The 23,348-nt window shown below is 39.5% G+C and overlaps 1 protein-coding gene across 4 annotated transcripts; it reads right to left on the bottom strand.

Annotated features, from left to right (window-relative positions):
* Nucleotides 1-10: 10 nt before the first annotated feature.
* ppp2r3b (protein phosphatase 2, regulatory subunit B'', beta) lies at nucleotides 11-22,391 on the bottom strand. 4 transcript variants are annotated; one of them, XM_087803776.1, is made up of 14 exons: nucleotides 22,246-22,391; nucleotides 20,522-20,901; nucleotides 9,675-9,854; nucleotides 8,564-8,667; nucleotides 8,067-8,169; nucleotides 5,211-5,285; nucleotides 5,061-5,147; nucleotides 4,483-4,639; nucleotides 2,992-3,130; nucleotides 2,752-2,927; nucleotides 1,884-2,002; nucleotides 1,704-1,810; nucleotides 1,425-1,447; nucleotides 11-474 (listed from the first exon to the last, which is right to left on the bottom strand). In XM_087803776.1, the coding sequence occupies exons 1-14, from the start codon at nucleotides 22,271-22,273 to the stop codon at nucleotides 458-460; spliced, it is 1,695 nt and encodes a 564-aa protein (XP_087659902.1). In that variant the 5' UTR covers nucleotides 22,274-22,391; the 3' UTR covers nucleotides 11-457. The 4 variants fall into 4 exon arrangements, with proteins under 4 accessions (XP_087659902.1, XP_087659901.1, XP_087659904.1 ...); XM_087803775.1 differs by lacking the exon at nucleotides 1,425-1,447; XM_087803778.1 differs by lacking the exons at nucleotides 1,425-1,447; nucleotides 20,522-20,901; nucleotides 22,246-22,391 and adding an exon at nucleotides 12,985-13,321 and having other exon boundaries at nucleotides 9,675-9,848.
* Between the last annotated feature and the right edge of the window lie 957 nt (nucleotides 22,392-23,348).

The raw sequence follows: 23,348 nt of genomic DNA, 5'->3' as shown, positions 1-23,348 counted from the left end.
ATCGTCACGTGTGTCGTCGTCACAACTTTATTAATGAAACAAAACAATGAAAATTGGTTCCTGGTCTAAAACGATCACCGCAAATATTTACACGTATTTATATCTGTAATAACTTAAACACACGCGCACGCACACGCACACACACTCGGGTCTGCATTGTTGTGTGTGTGAAGTTTTTGGCACTTTTGAACGACTGCGTTTACATCTTCTGTCCCTGGAATGTAACATGAGCCGAACCTTGATCTTGATCTACCAGAATATTAAAGTGCAAAGTCTTTGTCTGTCCTGTTCGTTATCCAGAGCCGCCACAGCTCCTTGCTAGCTGGGACGCGCGTTGACCGCCTCGGGGCTCAGTAGTCGTCTTCGCAGTCGTCGAGGCCGAAGTCGTTGGACGGCAGGTCCAGGAAGTGTCTCTTGGTCAGACCCAGCTCGGAGGTGATGTGTTGACCCAGAGAGCTCAGAGGGTCCTCGTACCTGGGACCGGGTCCAGAGAGAGAAGTGGGTCAGAAACGAAGCTTCGCGATACAGTGTCGGAACATGCGGTAACAGCAGGTGGCGCTCCAGGTGTGAAATGATGTGATCTGCATTAGTGGATCAATGCTCTAGACCAGAGAGCGCCATCTAGTGGTCTTTGAAAAAGTGTATCACGAAACCTCATGATCCAGTAACACAACAACTGAACCATTAAAACTATTCCATCACCAGAACTTAAGTGAATCAGTGACATCGAAACATTTAGTGTTGAATTGAACTTTTCAAACTTTGAATTATTTTATTGAATTGTTTTAATTACTTTTTCTTTTTTGAAACATGGAGTTTGATATTATTTATATTTCAAAGTCTTTTAAATTCAATATAAAAATGTATAAAAGTGTCACCAGACGTTACCAAATGATTACAGAGCTACTAGAACTTTCAGCCAATCATGTGATTGATCGTCTCACAGCCAATCAAATTGCTCGATACTCATTTAGTATCATCTGGTTGAATGAGTTTATTTTATTTTTATGTAATTTTGAATTATAATATCAAACTATGTTTTAACAATGTATTCCTTTAGAAAAAAATCAAATAAATTTAATTAAATTAATTAAATGTTTATTAAAAAGTTAAATGTTTTTATAGTTATTATGACATTTTCAGGAAAGATAATTCAACCGTTCGATTAAGACATGATTTTTTTTAAATTATAAAATAAATAAATAAATAAAGTTTCAACATTTAAAACAAGTACAATTCAACCTTGAATCTTCTGGTGTCACTGAAAACCCTCCAAACTAACTTCTTCACGGCAAAGTAAGGTCGAGGGTTCGACTCGAAGTGACTTAGAAAGAGAGAGTTGAGGGTCAAGAGTCGAGCAGGAGAAGAAGCACCAGAGACCAGGACTGATGAGGCTCAGAAGGACTAAAGTCTGAGAGTCTTACCTGCTGTGGACAGAAGTCTCTTCCTACAGCACCACACACACACACACACACACACACACACACACACACACACACACACACACACACACACACACACACACACACACACACACACACACACACACACACACACACACACACACACACACACACACACACACACACACACACACACACACACACACACACACACACACACACACACACACACACACACACACACACACACCTGTCAAGCCACCTGTGATCTCAAGAACATCGAACCATGAAGACACTCACACGTCGTTGCACTGCTCGTTCGCCGTCTCCTCCGACACCAGCATGTCGTACTCGACCGCCGCGTATCTCTCCCAGTCTGAGGCCTCCTGCCCGTCAGGCTCCATCTCCTGAGGAGAACAACGGTCATGTGACCCGCGGGGGAGGATGAGGGGGAGACAAGAGGGGAGGAGGTGGACTCACCCCGATGACGGAGAAGGGGTCTCGCTGCTCCTGGTTCAGGTACTTCTCGATGTTGAAGAAGGTGTTGAAGAAGACGTGAGACAGTTTGCAGCGTTTCAAGTCCCTCAGAGTGATCTTCCCTGCAGAGACACACGGTTCTTTCAAAATAAAAGCATCATTTGTCAGAGTGCTTGACTCTGGTGTTGCAGAATTTACAGACCACATGACTCTTGACCAAGTCGTAGCTACTATGAACATATTTTGGTTTTAAAACAAATTAAACATCAGCTTCAAAAGCTGCTGGAGTGGATTGTATCCTCTCGTCCTCAGTCATCACCGGGATCTCGCTGGATTTCATTGGAGCTTAAGCTGCGGGCGAAGTAATGACTGCTGCCATCTACCGGCAAAAATAAATAAAATGTAATATTTCAATATATAAATGAACTAAAACTAAAATACGATTTGTTCCTTTTTATTTTTAAAATTGAGTCAGCAAGTGAACAAATGTTTTAAAACAGGCTTCAGCCATAAAAGCTGCTGGAGTCGACTGCATCCTCTCGTCCTCAGTCATGGCTGGGATTTCATTTAATTGTCCCTTTAGCCGCGGAGGATGTAGTGAATGCTGCCATCTAGAGTCCTGAGGTTTAATTGCAGCAGAAAAATGAACAAACACTGGATATTAGCATGAAAATGATAAATAAACATTTTCAATTTACTTTAGAAACACTGTATTCCATTTTTATCATAGTTGTATTATGGTTTTAATTTCAATAACATTACAAAATAAAATAAAAACATTACTTGCATAAATGGAATAATTCTGTCAGAATAATTTTGGGTTTAAATTGAGTCAGCTAGTTAGGTGTGCAACTTTTCAAAAGTGGCTGACCTTTGACCTCGGGCTTGACCAGGTCTAGCATCTGACACAGACAGTCCTCGAAGGGCAGCGGCTCGATGGCCATGGCCTCCAGCTTCTGACACTGCTCCTCGTAGAAGAACTCCAGCTCGTACATGCTCAGGACGCCGTCGCCGTCCAGGTCCATGCAGCGGAACCAGTACTCGATGCTGCGGGTCCAGAGGGAGCAGAGGTTAGTTGGACTCGCGGGACGAGGGTCCGGAGGGGACGGACCTGGTGTCGTTCTTCTTGTCCTCCTCCGAGATCAGGAACCAGACGAAGTCGGCGTAGCTCATGCGGCCCTCCTTGTGGACCTTCCTGTCCCGGGTCACCGTCCCCGAGAAGATCCGCTCGATCATCTTCTGAGAAATGGCTGCAGAGAAAAGACTTCCTGAGGATCAGCGATGATGTCACTGGTCTGGACAAACATCCAGACGTGAAGATATTTCTCCTCAATGATCTGGAGCCTCCAGAGATCAGAGGAACATGTGGAGCGACAGGAGACATCAAGGTTTATGTCGACTCAGCACCGCTTTTTTTTAATAAAGTTGATTTAAAGTGACTCCATTGTTGAGGAAATGATGAGACTGATGTGTTTTCAAGACGTTTGAGTGTGTGTGTGTGTGTGTGTGTGTGTGTCTGTATATACGTATGTATGCGTGTGTGTGTCTGTATATACGTATGTATGTATGTGTGTGTGTGTCTGTATATACGTATGTATGTGTGTGTGTGTGTGTGTCTGTATATACGTATGTATGTGTGTGTGTGTGTGTGTCCGTATATACGTATGTATGTATGTGTGTGTGTGTCTGTATATACGTATGTATGTGTGTGTGTGTGTGTGTCTGTATATACGTATGTATGTGTGTGTGTGTGTGTGTCTGTATATACGTATGTATGTATGTGTGTGTGTGTCTGTATATACGTATGTATGTGTGTGTGTGTGTGTGTCTGTATATACGTATGTATGTGTGTGTGTGTGTGTGTCTGTATATACGTATGTATGTATGTGTGTGTGTGTCTGTATATACGTATGTATGTGTGTGTGTGTGTGTCTGTATATACGTATGTATGTGTGTGTGTGTGTGTCTGTATATACGTATGTATGTGTGTGTGTGTGTGTCTGTATATACGTATGTATGTATGTGTGTGTGTGTCTGTATATACGTATGTATGTGTGTGTGCGTGTGTCTGTATATACGTATGTATGTGTGTGTGTGTGTGTCTGTATATACGTATGTATGTATGTGTGTGTGTGTCTGTATATACGTATGTATGTGTGTGTGTGTGTGTGTCTGTATATACGTATGTATGTATGTGTGTGTGTGTGTGTGTCTGTATATATATACGTATGTATGTATGCATGTATGTATGTATGTATGTGTGTGTGTGTGTCTGTATATACGTATGTATGTGTGTGTGTGTGTGTGTCTTTTTTTGTATGTGTGGGTCTGTGTGCTTTTGTGTGTGCGTCTTTTGTTGTATGCGTGTGGATCTGTGTGCGTTTGTGTGTGTGCGGGTCTGTGTATTCGTGTGTGTGTGTGTGCGTGTGTGTATGTGTTTGTGCATGTCTTTTTGCGTTTGTGTGTGTGCGTGCGTTTGTGTATGTATATGTGTGGGTCTGTGTGCATGTATGTATGTATGCGTGTGTGCGTTTGTGTGTATGTGTGTATGTATGTATGCACTTGTCTGTATAAGTTTGTGTGCTTTTGTGCGTGTGCGTACCTTGGTCGTTGTGTTGCTCCAGGTCCCTCTGGTCCACGTAGAGGTCGTGGTCCGTGTCGAGCTCCCAGAACTTGCAGTAAATGACGTAGAAATGTTCGTAGGAGAAGAAGTCGGTCAACTGGTTGACGTTCTCCACTTGTTCCAACATGGCCACGTTCTGGTCGAGCAGACAGGAAGTCAGGGAAATCAGTTTCCTGTCTCTGGAGGAACACCTGAGCGCTTAAGTTGTGCGTCTAAATATGACCAACTTTTGGTTAATCTCGGGATCACGTTATAGAAACACTCGACATGGACACTTTGAAGAGACTCTGCCCCCAACTGGCGAAATCAGGTGTTGCAGTTTTGATCAAGGAAATGTTTTAACCATTTCTAAGTGTTACAGTTTAAAAGTGTAAAGTTAGGGAAAAAAACACACAATTTTCCTGAAATAACATTAACATCAGAGTCTTGCCACGTCACTCAAGTTTACTGAAATATAAACCTGTAAACTAGTAAAAATATAAACCTTTAAACTATTGTTTAATCCTGACCACCACGGTTCACGCCAGCAGGTGGCGCCAGCGCTCGCGTCTACTCACCTGAAGAAAGTTGCTTTTCCTGAGTTCGTTACACGTAATCTTTCCAGTCCAGGACCGGTTCACATTGTAGAATATCCTCTGGATCACCTGAGAGAGAAAACACGTTTACCATCGACTTGTTTCTTCGAGGTCGTTGTGCCGGCGTAGTACCGTGGTTATGTATCTGGAGTGGAAGTCCGGCGCCTCCTTCAGGAACGCCAGGCTGGTGTGACCGTTGACGACGTCCTGGAGGCGCAAATCAAACGTCAGTTTTTTAAACTCCCAACCTGACCCGACCCGACACTAAAAACAAGCTGCAGTTTGAACCCCGGGAAGGAAAAGAAATCGGACGACGTGGGATTATGGAGGTCGGATGTATTTGAACATCAGAACCGATCAGCATCAGCCTGATCTGCTCCGATGACATGTCGTTGTGGGAAATAAAAAACCTCTCCAGAGGCCGCCGGGAAGTTTTCTTTGAAGCTAGTTTTGGAGATTTGCGGGAACTGGTGAAGGTTGTGGGTTCGAGATCCGTCAGTCTACGAGTAGAACGTCGGGGGGTTTGGAAACGAGCGCGAGGTTTCCACCGAGGTGGCGTCCTGCTCCGATTACCTCACGGGTCTGACTCATCGTAAGTGTCTGGACCTCGGACCGGCACCCTCGTAGCACACATGGGATCAATAAGTGCTGCTTAAGGTGGTCTTTCAGGGGGTTTCCTCCCCCCCCCCCCTTCGGTCCACCTGCTGGAGGACCGCCGACGTAAACGCTGAGGCGGCGGTGGAATTAAAAGGCCGTTCTCTCCGGGGCGTCCGTCGAGCCCCTTTGACTCCGGCGGCGAGGAATTAAATCATAGAGAAACACATAAATCACGGCGCGCGGGAAACAGGCGTCGACAGTCACATCTACTCCGCCACAATCCAGCTTTCATTCATCACAGCAGTCAGAAGACATCTGCGCCGCGCCGCCGTACAAATTAAACGCCACGTGCCGCCTGGCATCGGCGCCGGGAGGCGTGTTCGGGCTCGACCCGGCAGGGAAATGAATCGGGAAAACGGCTCGGAATACAAACGCGTCTGCATGTAGATGTGAGGAGAGGAGTTTCACGGAATACAAAGAAATGGATTTATGATAAAAATGACGACTTTCACTTATTAGAGGATCAAAAGATTTAGCGTTAACTTAATGATGTGTTGATGAAGCTTCATGAAACAGTGTCATGTTGTTTAGAGGTCAGTAGGTGGCGCCATCAGTCTAGCAAACTGTCTCCGGACGACAAGACGACCACGTGAGTTCAATGAACTACACACATGGATTTTATATTTTACATGTTATTTATCATTTGATGAAGCTTCATGAAACAGCGTAATGTTGTTTAGAGGTCAGTAGGTGGCGCCATCAGTTTAAAAAATGTTTCATTAGAACAGTTGTTCAAAACAAAGGAAACTAGTGCAAAGACGCCATCTAGTGGGCTCTGAAAATAATGACACTGCTTCACGAAGCTTCATCAGAACCATCACTAGTGTTAACATTAAAAACATTTAACATTAGATCTAAAAAAATCTAAAAACTTTCTCATCCAAAAAATGTTTATCATACAAAGAGAAAATATAAAACTTAATGTTTATTCTGATCACTGCGTTTTTTGGGGGAATTAAATTGAATAAGTTTCTTGATTTTATATATACATACAACATTTAGACACAATATACAATAAATTAAATACAATTAAAAAATACACAATCTAAATATATATTCAATAGATACATTTTTTAAATGTTTCTACATTTAAATGTATTGCTGTCCATTTTATTTTCCACAATAAAGTTAAAATAAATAAACAATTAAGAAAATTAAAGACTTAAAATTACATTTTATTTGATCTAGATTATTATTATTATTTACACTATTTATAGTAAATTCTAACCACTTTAAATATCTTCTGACAATATTGACTTTGCATCTTCTGCATCTATTACTTGTCAAAAACATTTTATCAATTGAAATATTGTTTCTTTGTCCTTCACTTCTTTGTCCAAAACTATATTAAAATGCATTTCTCAAAATACATTTCAATTATTAAATCATTATTAATGGTTATTTGTCATTTTTCCAAAGAAAAAATCATGTAGAAACGTCTATGAATCAACAAGATAACTGTTTATTTAGTGTTTATTATGGATTAAAAAAAATCAGAATATTCTTTAATAATTCTATACACTTTTTACATTTTTTTTGCATTTTCTCATTTTTGCAAACCAACATTTTTATTTATTTTCCTTGTAATAATATGCCGACTGATTTTGTTTTGTGTTGCCAGAGTCTCTTTTTTTTAACTTTATATCCAAGAGTTGTCATGTATTTATTCATCAGTGCAACTCACAACCTCATAAAGTATTGAAAGAAAGGAAATATTTAGTAAAAAAAACCTAGTAAAATATTAATAGTTCTAGATAGATCTGAAGTTCTTGTTTGCGGACACATTTTCCTTCTTTTTATTTGTTAGTATTTATCAACCCCGAATTAATTTGAAATAATATTGAAAATATACGTAACATTTTCAAGTATATAAAGTGACAAAAACGCAAGTGAAGTCATGTGACTCTGAGCCGGTGCTGGTCGTATTGAACGTGTATAAAGTAGTGATGTGTTGATGAAGCTTCATGAAGCAGTGTCATGTTGTTTAGAGGTCAGTAGGTGGCGCCATCAGTTTAAAAATGATGTTTCATGACAACAGTTGTTCAAAACAAAGAAAAATAGGTCAGACGCCATCTAGTGGCCTCTGAAGATAATGACACCGCTTCATGAAGTATGAATTAGAAACTCCTAATGTGTTTTTAGGATGTTTTAACTTCTGCTGCCATAATCACGCCGGTTCCAGTAAAAACACGTTTGCTTAAGATCCAGTTCCTCAGAGTTTCCCTGCCATGTCAAACACCGGTCAGTGTCCCGCCACATTAAAAGCCCGGCAGGTCCAGACTTCTAACTCCAGCGGGCCGAGCTGACGAGAGTGACGGCTGCGGTCAGTACCTGCAGGAACGGAATAAAGTCGTCTTGTTCCAAGTACTGCAGGCCGGGCTTGGCCAGGAGGTGCACGAACTTGGAGACGTCGTCGTGACAGGTCTGCAGAACCCTGGAGGAGGAAGAAAAGAAGAACAGATGGCGAGAAGGTGAGGTTCTGCCGGGCTGTGACCGGATCACAAGTTTGCTCTCCCACAGCGGCACGTTAATGTATTCCTAAATTAGGATTCTGAGTCGCTACTGGGTTATTATCACCGCCGGTGTTGGGCGGCGATCGTGGCCTCTTTTCTAAGATTGGCCGTGAACTCGTGCTGGAGGTCAGGCTCGGGAACCTTCATCACAGAAGTCTTTGGTGTTCCTTTTCAAACCCTGGTCATAATGAAGCTAATGCTAGCTTTGTGCGTCAGATTCTTAGAGAAACGTTTGCCTTTATTTACTGGACACAAGCGCGGCCACTGTTGGGCGTCTGAGTCACTGACACGGATGAAGACGAGTCATTGTCTTACTTTCTCCACATCGCCACGAACTTGTGGACGGACACGAAGCCGGCCCTGTCGCCTCCAGCCATGCAGAACAATGGCACTCTCCAGTAGAGGGGACACTCGCAGGCCTGGGGGACGTCAGGAAGCATTTTAACTCTCTTTGTATCGCATCGAACACGTTTAAAAAAAACATGATTTCACCTGCCAATCACCAGGATGTGTGTGGTCGGACAGGAAGTTGTGAAGGTTAATATTAGATAGATAGATAGACGGATAGAACTTTATTGATCCCTCTCAGGAGGTCTCTTAAGGTTTCATGTGACTCTGAGAAGGAGGAAAGACCCTGGAAAAGTGTGACCCGGGGGCCACATTTGGCCCTTGCATTCATGAGGTAAATCTTATATTTATTGTATTATTAAATGCAACTACTAGTTCTGGAAATATCTGAAGTTCTTTTTACAACTCCTTTATTTTTAAATGGAGAAGAAAGCATAATATAAAAAGGTAAATAAACAAACAAAAAACACCCACATAAAAGTATAAAGCATACATTTTAAAATCTTTTTTTCCTTTTTTTTAATTTGTTCTTTTGTATTTCTTGCTCGTCAAATCTATTAGAAATCATATTCAAGTATAGTTTGAGTTGAGTGATGTATAAAATGAATTAACATGTATATAAAAAGAAGTAATAAATGCAATAAAGCAACAATTCTAGCTCTTTAACCTTATACCTAATAATAGAAAACAATCAAGGTAAGTTCAAATTAACATTTTAAGGGCCTTTTAAATCCATGCGACACATAAATCAACAAAAAGATTACGAATTTGTTTTGCTTATAAAGTCTTTTCTTTCAACAAATTACCTTTTTTTTTTTACACAATTTTTCCTTTCAATAACAGATTTTTTTCCTTTTGAATCTTTTTCCCATCATAAAGCGGCTCTTAATTAAAAAGGTTTGTATTAGTAATAAAATGAAAACGTAAACATCATATTAAAGCTGCAGCACTTCACAATTGAACACATGTTCTCCTCAGGCGGAGGGGTATTCCGGTGGAGGAGGGGATTTAAAAAGAGAAAAATCTAAATAGAACTCCTGCAAATAACCCTGATGGGTGGCAGCTGAGACTCTCTCACCTTGGCGACCTGCCCCATGTCCTCGATGGCCGCCCTTTCATTCGGGAATTGGGAGAATGTTTTCTCAATCTTGGAAATGAGGCCGTCGATGTTGAGGCTGGCGACGGGCCGGCCCTGCGGGAAGTAGAACTTTGGAATGCTTTCGCTCAGAGCGCTGGTGACGGGTTCCGGCGCCTTCACCTGAGAGGAGACAAGAGGTCGTGATGCCAGCGATACATGAATGAATAAAGGGGTGAATCTTTTCTTGTCATGTCCATCATCAGCAAAAGAGAAATTATAGGTCAGTGAAAAGATTCATCAGCTTATCAACCTCAAGTTAATAATAAAGTATGTGGACTTAAATATTATTCTTGTACTTGTCAAACGCTTTTTATGTTGTCGTCGGATGTTTACCTCAAATCAAAGTAGATTAATATATGTGTTGATATAGTGACCTCTAAAGACAGAAATGTCAACAATTACACAGACTATTACAACACAAGTAAATACTAGTATTGACTCGGTAAAACACAGGTATAATTAAAATATAATAAACATCCAAGAATTAAAAGACAATCTCAGACTCAAACGGGAGTAAACATTAAAAAAAACAAGTCAGTTTGTCTTTTTTTAAGCTGAACTTTGTTCCAATGTGTCTGTAAAACTGAATGATATACATTGACATTAGTCCTCAGTGGTGGAGCAAACAAAAACTTGTCAAATGTCTGATATTTGTGTTAACTTTGAAGCTGAACGAGGCTTTGTGTGCATTTACTGAATTGTTTTGTGCGTCATTATTGAACGTGACGTTTGCACTTCAGTACATCAACACGTAGTATTGATTGAATAAATCTATTAAAGGTCAGGAGAGAATACACAAGCTCACTTACATCGATGCTAGACGAGATGAAAACAACATTCATGTCTCCAAGTCAACAAACAAACCTCTTGACATAATTTAACCTAAAGAACGACGATTAGAAAGTTGCGACTGTGAGAAACGACATCTTTGAAAAGCCGACGGTGGAAAGTGAAGAATGTTAAATCACTCTATTATCATTACTCATCATTTTAAAGTGACAAGTTACACTTGAAGTTTGATTGACAGATGATTTGCGGGAAGATAAATGCAGGCTTCATTATTTACACATGAAGGATCAAAAGAAAACAAACAGGCAGAGAGAACATTTCTAATTGTATTATCTCATGAATGTTCAAACCAAACAACTGAGCTTTATTCAAACTTCATCCAAAACTAAATCAACCGATTATTGATGTCAAGTGATCTCAGTTTCAATGACAGCACAGACGCACATTAAGAGTGTTTAAATGGAGCAGTGAGTCAGCGCTACTATGCTCCCCCTGCTGTGATCTAGAGGATGCTACTTGGCTAGTTCCAGCGCGGCTGTTTTCACAAGTTCAATAATAAGAACCGAGGACCTGCTGCGACGCTTCAGTTTCCAAGCACCGGTTTGAAGCTAAAGCTAATTGTGCGACACAAAAGAAGAATCATCTTAGGTTTCTTTTTCCTTGTTGTTCCAGCTCACAATTGTACTTCAGTTGCCAACCAAAATCAGGAGATTTGACTGAATAAAACTTTTAAGTCATTTAAAATACCACAAATACACAACATCAGGGGGCAAATCAATAGAAAATGAGAATCAACTCTACTCCCCTTGTTTACGTTTCCCTGCATCATGCAACCAATACATTTGTGAGAAAAACAAAAGTTGTATCAATACTTTGCATCTCTCAAGGTGAACAAATAACCTTTGTAAGTAACGTTGTGATTCAGCTTAAAGTTACTACAACATAAAGGTAAGTTCCACTTGATGGAGACGGTTGATAAGAATTCAAGTTCAAAAGTGTAACTGTTTGATGTCGAGTGTGACTTTGTAAACATCAATCTTATCGTGTTTACTTTGTCAAAAGACTTTGTCAGGTGGTACAAAACCCACGAAGGGTGGAAAAATGTACCTAAAAACTTCTTTGTCAACCAGACTAAACAATAAGCTGCTACAACAATACTGCCCCAGTCCAAAGATACACAGAACCTAAAGACTTTTACCAAGACTGATAAAACAAAACGTGTCTCGAAAACTGCACCTATGGCTGGCTTTGGTTTGTAAACAACCCAAAGTAATAAACATTATTTAGGTGTTTTTTCCCCACATTCAATTATGATGATACTCGAGGTAGAAGAGTGGTTTCTAACCCCCGGTCTGTGGGACCAGTACAGATCTGTGAGGCATTGGTTACCGGGTCGAACAGAAATAAAAGAAAAAAAGTAATTTGCGTCCATTTAATATTACTGTCGGAAAGGTAAGGGTGTACGTTTTTTTTTTACTGCATTTCTTCTGATTGCGATTTACAAATATAGATCCGTGTTTACATTTAGTTAAGCTAAGCATGTAAAAGCATTGTGTGTTTACTCTGCAATGACAGTTTTGCAATTAAATGATCTAAAACAAATCCAATACATCGTCGCGTAAAGATAAGTTGCTTAAGGAATTTAAAATACATCGTACCATTGCCCCTGTATCGTGATATGCATCATATCGCCAGACTCAACTCACACTGCTAATAAAGTCGTTTGGTTTTTGAAAAAAAAAAGTTTTTTTTTCTTGGAAGTTACCTTAAAGTAACAGTAGCCTGTGACTCTTGACACATCAATATAGTTTAGATAAATTAGTTTTAGTCAAGTTTTCTTGTACCTGTAAACTACTGAAAATGTGTGAAACACAAAACTCTATAAGATTGATTTTTACTTTTTTATCTGAAGGTCGTCCGACATTAAACTGGTTCACGGTGTAAAAAAACTATGGGGACACTTGTTTAAGTTGAATAACTCAACTCATCAACTTAGAAATAGGTCAGATGTTGCAATGACTGACAAACTTGTATTTTAATTGGTTTCCGCTCACTATGCAATGCAAGTTATTCGTCAGAACCAACCACCTGAAAGAAGCTCGAGGGGTTTCTGTGAATATCAAGAGTCACCTCAGCTCAGAGTTCCACACGTAAAATGCTGCTGATCTGTTGATGCTGTCGGCCTGTGCTGTCAGCTATTGCTATAAAAGGACACGCACACATACCGTGTTGCCCCGTGCCGTCCCCTACGTCTCGCTTCACCACTGACACAGCTCTTGAGCTCAACTTCTAAGCCTAGTGACATTTTACACTTTGTTGTGGGGAAGGATGGAATAAGAAAAAGGAGGGCGGGGGGGGGGAACAAACAGCACAACAATCTCAGCATTTCAAACTGTAGTAAAAAGAAAAACTTTAGTCGTTGAGTGACGGTTACACCAGTTGATGGTACAGTTAAAGAAACACCTGCCTGTCCTTGCTGGAAGGCTCTCAGCCTCTTCTTGAAGCGCGAGGGCAGCACAAAGTCACATCCTCGCGCCAGCAGCGCCAACTCCTTCCTCAGGTCGGGGTCCTGACGTAGAGTCAGCTCCCTCATCCTCATCTTGGCCCCGAACGCATATACACCGGCGAATACTCGGTCCCACCGCTAGTGTCCCCCGGTGGAAGTGTGGGTCGGGGAGGAGAGTTGCCGGTACGATCCCCGGTGTGACGGTTAACGAAAGTGAGCAGCTGCTGCCACCATTCCTGGTCGCACAATCTCAGCTCTTCCCGCTGCGCTGTTCCACAAAAACACTGCTCAGGGTCAGGAAGCCCTTGCCTCAGAGCTGCTGGGGAGATAAGCAGTGACAGGGTGTGTGTCTGTGTGTGTGTGTGTGTGTTGGTGGGAGGGGTGACCGTGTGCAATGGATCTGCCCTTTCCAGTTTACATTCTTTACAGCCCGTGGAAGGTTATGTAAAAACACAGACCTGTTGTTGCAGCTCACCCCTCTAACCATGTACCTTAATGACTGAACTAGTTTGAAGGCGTCACGTGTTCAGGTAGAGACACAAGCTGCGCTCGTAAATAATGTCAAAAATAAACTAAATTATCTTCACACTGAATCTCATCTGTGTAATCTATAAACTATGTACTCCTGCTGAAGAGCCATAATGGAAAATTCGTAATTAAAGTAATTACAGATTTCACAATTGTTGTCGTCACTTGGTCATGATTCATAATAATAGATTCTGACAGTAAAAAATGCAGTCGTCTTGCGTTATGTTTACTAATCTTGTTATACTTAAAGGGCAACTAGTGTGTTTTTTTAAACGATAATTCACCAAAATTAAAATTTCACTTAATTTCTACTGTTGACTACGCTTTAGGATTATTACGAGAGTAATAAATTCCTTTTTAAAATGAAAGCCAACATGTTTGTTCATTTTAATGTAGCGACTGGAGCTTAATAGTCTTCATCTTCGTCCAAAAAGACACTTAAAAACATCCAAATACCTCCATACTGCTCGTCTGTAACGTCCTTGTTGTGCAAAAAAAAGGCTATATTTTTATGTTGTTTGAATGAGGAAAGGCTTCAGGCAGCAGCTGAGAGACTGGGATCTTCCGCTACTAGATAGATAGATAGATAAAACTTTATAGACCCCTCTGGAGGTCTCCTTCGAGAGATTGTTTTTCCAGCCAGCACAAAGCAATACAGAACAAGAACAAAGTTTCTATAAAATGAAGGTGCAAGATTACACAATCTAAGTATCTAAGGATACAAAGATTAACATGGAATATCATCATCTTTTCACTCCACTCCTGCCACCAAAATTAAACCGTCTAATACCACGAGGAATGAATGAGTCCCTGAGTCCATTAGTGTTCCATCATGGGAGGAGCATTTGTTTTCCATCTGCTTCTTTGCTCAATGACGACAGTGATCAGAGGATGACTGTCATCATCCATGATGGACAGTAGTTAGTCCAGGGATCTCCTCTCTGCCACTAGTCACCAGGGAGTCCAGCTTCAACCACAGAGCCTCCTGATCGACCTGTCCAACCTGTTGACATTCCTCTTGGACACATTCCCACCCCAACACACCTCGAGCAAACTATAAAGATTTATTTTAGTTTTTTTAATAGACTCCGCTCTCCTAACTCGCTAACCTCTCGCTCGCCCAGATTTCAGGCAGGGGGAAACTTTATAAAGTAATAAGTTACATGGTCATGATGAGGGACTATGCATCAAGATAAACAGGCAAGGGAATGATGCCATATATTGTGATACGGTAGTACCAAGGATATATTACAAGCATTGCACAAGTACTAGACTGTTGTTGCAGAATAACTTTTGACCAAAATCGTAACCTCATTTGATTTTTATAAAAATCAGCTTTGAAAAGCTGCTGGAGTGAACTGTATCCTCTTGTCCCAAGTCATTGCTGGGATCTCACAGGATTCATTGCTACTTTAGCTCCGTAGGACTTAAAGATCTAGCAGCTAGAAGTTTATTTGCAACACAAAAATGAACACACGTGAAAATACAGTGCTATATTCAATAAGAATATTGTGATAGTCAAGTGAATTGACATGTTATAATAACCCTAAGAAATTGCATCATGACCTTATCGTGTCTTTTTTCCAAAACAAATCTGTTTTTGGACAGCACAAATCAAAACAACACATATTTTTATAAATGTTTATGAATCATTATTTTTTCCTGATATAAAATGCCACCTGGACCATTGAAGGGATCTATATAAGAGATTTTATATGATTAATGAAATAAAAAAGACAAACGTGTTCATCATTGAGGTTCTCTTATTGTAAAATACAAATGATAAGAATTGAATAATCAGATACATCTGTTTCACATTCCATCGTTTCTCCTACAACTAAACTCTCAAAGGCGTTCTTTCATCGCGTCTCCACCAACAGAAAAGGTAAACAACGCCACCGAGGTTGTCGTTATTATTTACTAAACCAATCTTGGCTGATTTCTCCGTCCATCTTGAGCTTGTCTTTGTTTTGCCTTCCAGTCGCGAGCCTGAGCTGCCAACCATTCCACGTCTTATTATAGTTGATGGGTAACGAGGGGAGGGGGGGGACATGTCAAATTCAAAGAATGATGTCCGAACCAGTCTGTGTCTATTAAAAGCCTCGTGCCTATTAAGAGCACTGGTTTGGGCAATCGGAGGAACCAGATCTGGAGAAACAAACATCTACAGTTGGTTTTCAAACACTTCTGCTCGCTGCTGTCCCGAAGTGACGGCAATTACCCCAATTTCCTTCGGGATTCCCTGATCTTATGATTTCCTGAGGCTACGCGATGTAAATGTGCTCCTCCCACACACTGTATTTATAAACAATAATTAAAGAGACGCCAAATGGAGATGCCCGTAATAAACCTCAGTGTACAAAGACACACCCACTTTATTTTTAGACGGCATGATCACAAAGAGCGTGACTTTCCAGTGTTTTCTACACACACACACTTCCCGGTTTCCTCCACAAAATACTCTGCATGAGCTTGATAAGCTGCTGGATGTGGTTTCAATGTTAGTCGTAAGGATAGACAAATACATGTGGATTATATCCAGAGGTCAGAGCACATCAAAATCAGTAAATATTAAAGATCATAAATAACGTTTATTTTTTCAATATAATAAGCAAATACATCATTTTTTATGTAAATATCATTTATCTTTTTATAAAAAAGATTTTTAATTAAAGTTTTCAAGAGGTTGCTAAAATACTGTATCTACGATTCGGTGAACTACAAAAAAAAGGTTGTCAGTAATTCAGACAATAAAGAATGTTTTTTTTTTATTCTTAGCCCTTGTGTTATCTCCCAAAGTCCCAAAAACCAATGCGTTTGTGGTATACCTTGTGTTATCTCTGTGTCAAGGTGAACCACCTCCCTGACTTCCAGACATACATATGCAGTGGTGGAGGTTGTTCACCTTGACCCAGACACAACATAAAGGATACCACGAACACATTTGTTTTCGGGCCTCCGGGTCACCTTGACCCTAAGATTACATAAGGGTAAAGGTAAATTAGGAAAACTTTCCTGTGTTGTTATTGTTTAAAACTAATTAAGCACTCATGAAGCAGTTCCTTTGATCTTGTGGCAAGACTTTGGTGGGAGAGTCTGAAATAAGGGGGTTGAATTTCCCTTTATCAAAGACGATTTCATAAAACAAATTTCCACAAATGTCTTGCATCAGGATCTCTCGCTAACATACCATTACCACCTCAGTATTTTACATAACAAACACAATTTTGGGCGGATAAGTTGAAGAAAATCTAAACCAAGCTGCTGCATGTGGAAGCCGACATGAAACTCCTGAATCCCATTTGCCCATAAACATGTTCTACAACATAACAAATGAGATTATGAAACACAGTGTCCAGAATTAGTGCCTGTTGGTGACAATTTTCCGAGAACAAATTCCAGACAAGACGTCTTTTGAGTCTTCTATTGACGGATTTAGGGGCGTGGACCCTTTTGGACATAGTCCTTGAAATGTCACATTAAAAGGACAACATTGCTCAACAATAATCAAATAAAGAAAATTAGAAAATTATTATTTACTTAATTTATTAATTTCGGAAATTCAAAAATCTTCTCAAGCCATCGTCAACAATAGTAATACTTTATGTGATGTAATAACATTTTATATAGATAAGATAAAAATCAACCAAAGCTAGTAATGGATGTAAAACAAAAGACATTGGTCAAAATTATGAATATGAACATATTATAGACCTAAACTAATTTATTTCAAAGGTCTGGGAACATTGTAAACAACCAAAAAAATGTTTTCGCTAAACTGTTTCAGAAAAAATAAAGCATTTACTTTATAAATAAAGCTAGTTTAATTGATGGTTTGTTTATGTGAAATGATTTTTCTCTGAAGGACAACAACTCCTGGTGTAGGGGCCGAAAAAACATGAAGGTTTGAAACCATTCAGTGAAAGCTAAAACCTTCTCCCTGCCATGCTGATGAATGTCAAAGACACTAAAATAAAAGTGTTCTGCACCTCTCTGCCATGTGGGAGAACCGATGACTCGACCTCAGACCCAAATAGCTTCGACGTTGCTAAGTCAACACGTTGCCATTTTAAAAAGACACCTTTGCATTGACGTGACGTTTTCATTTCTACTGGACTTCAAAAGGCAAATGAACTTTACTCAGCTCAGCATAAAAGTAAACAACGTGTTGATGTGTCCAGAAAAAAACAATGGTTGAGGATGATGCTTAAAAGAACTTCAGGATAAAGATATAGATAAAAGAGGAATGCGATAGAAGACATAAAATGACAAACTAAATGCGCAGCCACGCCTCGTCTTACTGGCACAGTCGCAGTATTTAACGCCAACACAGGAGAAGCAAGGGTATCTATATCAGTGTCTGATGTCAAAGTCAGACCAGCTGTTCCAGGCAGCATCCCCATGACATGAATTGAATTTTTACTGTAATCCTTCAAAGAATGCATGCGTCGGAAACGTGTTCCGTTGTCCTGAAATATCCAGAATAACTATATATAACTTTGATAGTGGCCGACGTGGCGTCACTACGCATCATGGAACCATTGGAGAAGAATACACAAAGTGTTCGACAGTTGCTCTGGAACCATCTGGACTGTCGACATGGTGTGGGGGGCGAAAGTTTTCCATTCCACTCAGGGGTATCACAAACTGACAAATGTCTAAATCCCTGCCATCTGAGATTAGTTGCATGACCCGGCCAAGAGGAAACACTCTGTTAGTTTACATTTCTTTACACATTTGCCATGAAGATATGTTAAACTACTCCAATCCCCGAGTTGAAGTAACTGGACTCTAAAGCTTGCGCCACCAGGCAGAGTTTGAATTCCTGTTGTATAACACCAGGAATTTAGCTACATTAAAAGGTTTCAGTAATATTTTTCTTTAAAACAACAACAACAACAACCTTCTACTTGTAAAATGTATTAAGAATACTATAGGACTTTAAAATCCATTTATTTGGTTATAGCACAAATAAATGTACTATAAAAAAAACTTTATTTCTGACAAATATGATAAAATCTGACAATGCTGATAATGGGAACATGTACTTATGATGCAATTTGACCAGTATTCTGAAGTACCACCTGAATCTAGAATTCATTTCAAGGTAGGTCACTCTCTGTGTTACAAATCCAGCAGTTCTTGCTCTTGTGTAGCAGTGTGTTGTGAAAGTGAGGCCAGGAAAGCTATTTTCATATGGTGTCCCATTAAGCTCAATGTTATGAAGGAAATTTCAAATAGTAAAAAACAGGAAAATGTATAAAAGTAAAGTAGAAATATGCAAATATATTTGGTGAAAAATAGAATATGGTTGTAAATAACTTAGATCTCTGATCATTTTTATTCACATGTTGTTTTATGATGCTGAGAATAATCTACTTCTATTCTTTGACATTTTCAGAAAACGTAACAGTAAAGCTTGAGTATCATACATAAATATCAATACTTAAAGAAGTCCTTTTTTTCTTGAATGCTTTCTTTTTATGTTCGTAAAAGTACATTTTGTTTTAACATTGTTCTTTTACGGACATCAATTTAACAGATTAACAGAATTTAAAAGATTTTTCGCAGCGAGAAAGTCCTTGTTAAGTTTCAATCTCGGCTCAGGCTCCGTTGCTAAAGCTCCTCTGGTCATGTCAACAACATGAAGGGAGAGTTTCTGCGACGCATGGATGCAGCTGTTCGACCGTCTCACTGTCGCTTGACCCAAGTCAACCTGAACGTCGCCTCTTAGGCAAGTTTCAGAGCTAAGAAATGTTGACGTGGAGTCAAAATAATAAACCCTAGACCCGTCCTGACACAACAGCATATGGTTGATTAATAACAAAACTTCAAAGTTTCGACAAACCATGCAAAAACCGCATACACTTCTAGAGACGTCGCTCCCGTCTCTCATTCAAAGTATTCATTGGACAACTCTGACAGGCAGTGACAGTGCAACACTGCATGCCCCCTAAAGCCAGAGAATACTAGCCACCCCTTGTGGCCAAGAATAAATGGTATGCCAATGTATTTAGCTGCCAATACAAACACAGCAAATATTTGAAATCCAAAATAAGGCAGCAAAGAAACAAATTAAAAGAAATGTGTACTAAAAAACTTATGAGAAGAAATGTCACAATTAAATAAACTCTGTACACAAAACAGGCTTTTCTTGTCATTTTCCTTGACTTGTGGAACCAAGGATTACATTAATTTATCCAAAGGCAACACTTTTTGCAGATTTTCTTTACGAAAACACAGTAAGAAATAAGTCCAATCCTTCTTTTTTTTTTTATTAAAAAAGAATTATGAAGGTTGAGTCATCAACAATGTTTAAGACACAATATTTAAACAGTTGTTAAGACGACGGTTGTATGTTGACAAACGAGTTTCCTTTGGAGCCAAAAACAGGAAGTTGTTCAACCCTTTAGCGGTTTTGTCCTAAATCTTGTTTTACATTTTCACACATTTCTGAAGATATTTGAAATGGTCATGTAAACAACGCTATACTTTTGATTTATCGTGATCCTGTTGTCATCATAGCTCCTGTAATGGGACAAGTGTGTAATCGGACAACAATGTAGAATTCACTGCTGGCTTAAAGTGAGCAAAGTAGTCGCGTAAACATTTATCCGGCGCACTTTTGCAGGCATGTGTGGAGACAAACGCACACTTTGCTACAAGCGGATATCAGTCAAGATTTGAGGCGTTGTTTGTAAAGAGATTCACGTGCAAAATCGAAGCTGTGCAGTTTGAATTACACCAACAATGCACAACGATTTTCTTGTCAACACAGGTACAAAATAATCTGCAGCCAACTTTTAAACCCAAGGCGGTTGGATATAGGACAGACACTGAACACACCCTGATTTTGTTCTCATAAAAATAAGTTGGATAAGCCCTGTGGAAAGATATGTTCATCGATTCTGTGAAACCCATTTAGAGTAATTGCACTTAATACCAGATCTGGAGAAAAATGTACCTTTTTTATGCTGACGGATCGTCGTAGTATTCTACCGTTGATCCCGGTGACTCTGGAACTACTGCTGCTGCCCGAGGGAAGCGTCCCGGCTGACGGCTGCAGTGCAGGGGAATTAAACGAAGGGATCTTCTTGTCTGCCAGGTTCTTCTGTGACGCCACATTGTTATTATCGTTGAGGCACAACAGTCCGTTTTCGGCGGCGTCTCCGCCGTTCAGCTCGGCGTGCTGACCGCTCTTGACGAGGTCAAGATAAACCTTGAGCAGTGATTGAGTCTCTGGATCACTCAGCCAGTTGAGAAAGAGCTCATCAACTTTCAACTTCAGCACTGGTTGGAGGATTTGTGACGAAGGCATCGTTTCGGGTGGTTTTGTCCTCGTTTCTGGAATAAAGAAAAATGGACTCAGATTAAATCGTAGAAAAAATATATATATATTGACCAAAAACATTAAAACACATACTGGTACAATCAAGTCAGAAATGATAAAAGGCCCAAAACAAAACACTTACATTCAAACATGTTGTTATACATGTAATAATACATAACAATACGTGATAAAAATACTCTTCACAATTGTATAACAAAAAAAGTGACAACGAGTGTGTGTTTGAAGACATTGTGCCACATTTTAAAGCCAAAAGAAAGTTGCAAATTAAGTAAATTAATATATAAAAAAATAAAAATCTATGTTTGAATGTAATTTCAAACTAGTATACATTACCTTGTTGGCGCTCCCAGATGTTTCCATTTCTCTCTGTGAGATCAATAAAGTATCTAAATATCTATTTTACTCTAAATATTCAACCAGTGTTTGGTTATTAAAAAGTATTTTTGTTAAAAATAATTTAATACAAGTTTGAAAGTGGTTGTTGTGTAAATGCTATTGACCATAAAAATGCAATATATTTACTTAGATCTGCCTTTGAAGAAGTACACAATATTAGGGTTAACGTGCTGCACAAATTGTGCTTCCTTTGAAAAAGAGTTTGAACTGGAATATGATTTAACTCGCCATTGTTTGGACTGTGCCTGCTGTTTTATTCATACGGTTATTAAATCTTTTCTCTGGAAAGAACATTGTTGGATCAAGGTTTCAGCCCACTACTTCCTGCTGAATCATTACTACTTTGTTGGATCTTTTAGGGGTTTGTAGAAGTTTTGGAGTTTGACATATTTGACTCTCACGTGTTTGCATGACGTACTTTAATCTTCTGCTGTGTAAAATAAATACGCCTTTAATCACAACAGACTGGTTCAACCACATGGTTGAACAATATGATTTATAGGGTGTAAAATAACATGACATTGACAGTAATTAAAACGAAGCTATACAGACAGGGATGTACTGACACTATACTCGATGGAAACAGTTGACTTGTGAGGGAGATACGTCCAGTGAGCTGTCAACAGGTCACTTATATTATTAGTAAACACACAGTTCCAGCATGTGTTGCTGCTGTTATTGACTTTTAGCGCCAACACTGACCCATAACCTCAGGCGTGACGTGAACCCGCATTGACTGGCTCGACTAGTAGCTTGAAAAAAAAAACAGCTTGTCAAAAATGTCGCTTAGTTCCCTTGGCAGCCGGACATAAAAAAGCCACATGTCAGGAATGTAGTTTTGTAGATAAATACACGTTAAAAGTGACGGAATATGTTGAACCGCGACCGTTTGATGTAGCTTCCATTATGCTAACGCTAGCATGCTAACTTTGAATACCTACCTAAGAGAAAACTGGTCATCCCGGACATACTTCTACAACATTTCCTCCGTTCGAGGGCTGGACTGGGACGGTCTCGGTTCTGTTGTTCCGGACGAGCAGGTGTAAAACAAGTCAGTGTTCATCACGGAGTGAAGCAACACCAGCAGCAGCAGTGGCAGAACTTTTCCAAATACCGTTCCCCCGGTAACCACAGGTGATCTCGCGAGATTTCAAGTGACGCGGCCGCCAGAATGACCTCTTGACTTTAAAAAATGAAAATAAAGATTTCATTTTTTTTTTCATTACGAGATTAAATTCGAACAAAATGATTTTATTACGAGATTAAATTCGTACAAAATGCATTCATTAAAATATTAAAGTCGAACAAAATCAATGTATTAAAGTCGTATAAAAATACCTATCTCGTAATAAAATACATTTTTTTTGAGTGGCAGTAATATCCCTGTAAATCAAAAAAGTTTGTATTCATTTTATATATGGTTAATTAATCAAATTACTCATTTGGTTTACCTGTCAGTGTCCACTATTTTTCTATATTCTAGTTATTTAAAAATGAAATAAAAGTTACATTTTTCATACATTCAGGATTATTATTGATAACCTTTATTCTATTTACAGAACTAACTTCCATTCCGTGCATGTATGTGTTGACATTTGTATTGATCAGTGAAGAACCAGACAGAGCGGCTGCTGGTCTTTATCCTTAACAAAGAAAGGGAAGGTCAGTTTTAGTAATTCAACCCATATTTATTGAAGTTCATATATAGCTGGTATCCATCTGAGAAGATAAAATAACATTATGAGGTAAAAATATATATTTAAAATAGTCGTCTGTGGGGATTCATTCAACCTTATATCATGTTCACAAAGCGCTGAGGTTACTAAATAAAAAAGAAAATAGATTTTTATTTCAGTCTTGATATAATTGTATTGCAGGGGAACAGGTTCCTGGATCGCTGGGACAATGTCCTTGTACGGTAACTATCAAAATGATGATAATTCATTATGCAGATTCGGCGCCATGTGGTGCAGCCTACTCCCATCAGTATGTGTGAATGGCTGTCAAAGCGCTTTGTGACCCTGGTCTAGAAAGGCGCTATATA

Source organism: Callionymus lyra, chromosome 12 (assembly GCF_982586985.1).
Source record: "Callionymus lyra chromosome 12, fCalLyr1.hap1.1, whole genome shotgun sequence".
NCBI lineage: Eukaryota > Metazoa > Chordata > Actinopteri > Syngnathiformes > Callionymidae > Callionymus > Callionymus lyra.
The sequence above is the reverse complement of the archived record's forward strand: the minus strand, read 5'-3'. Positions and strand labels throughout refer to the sequence as shown.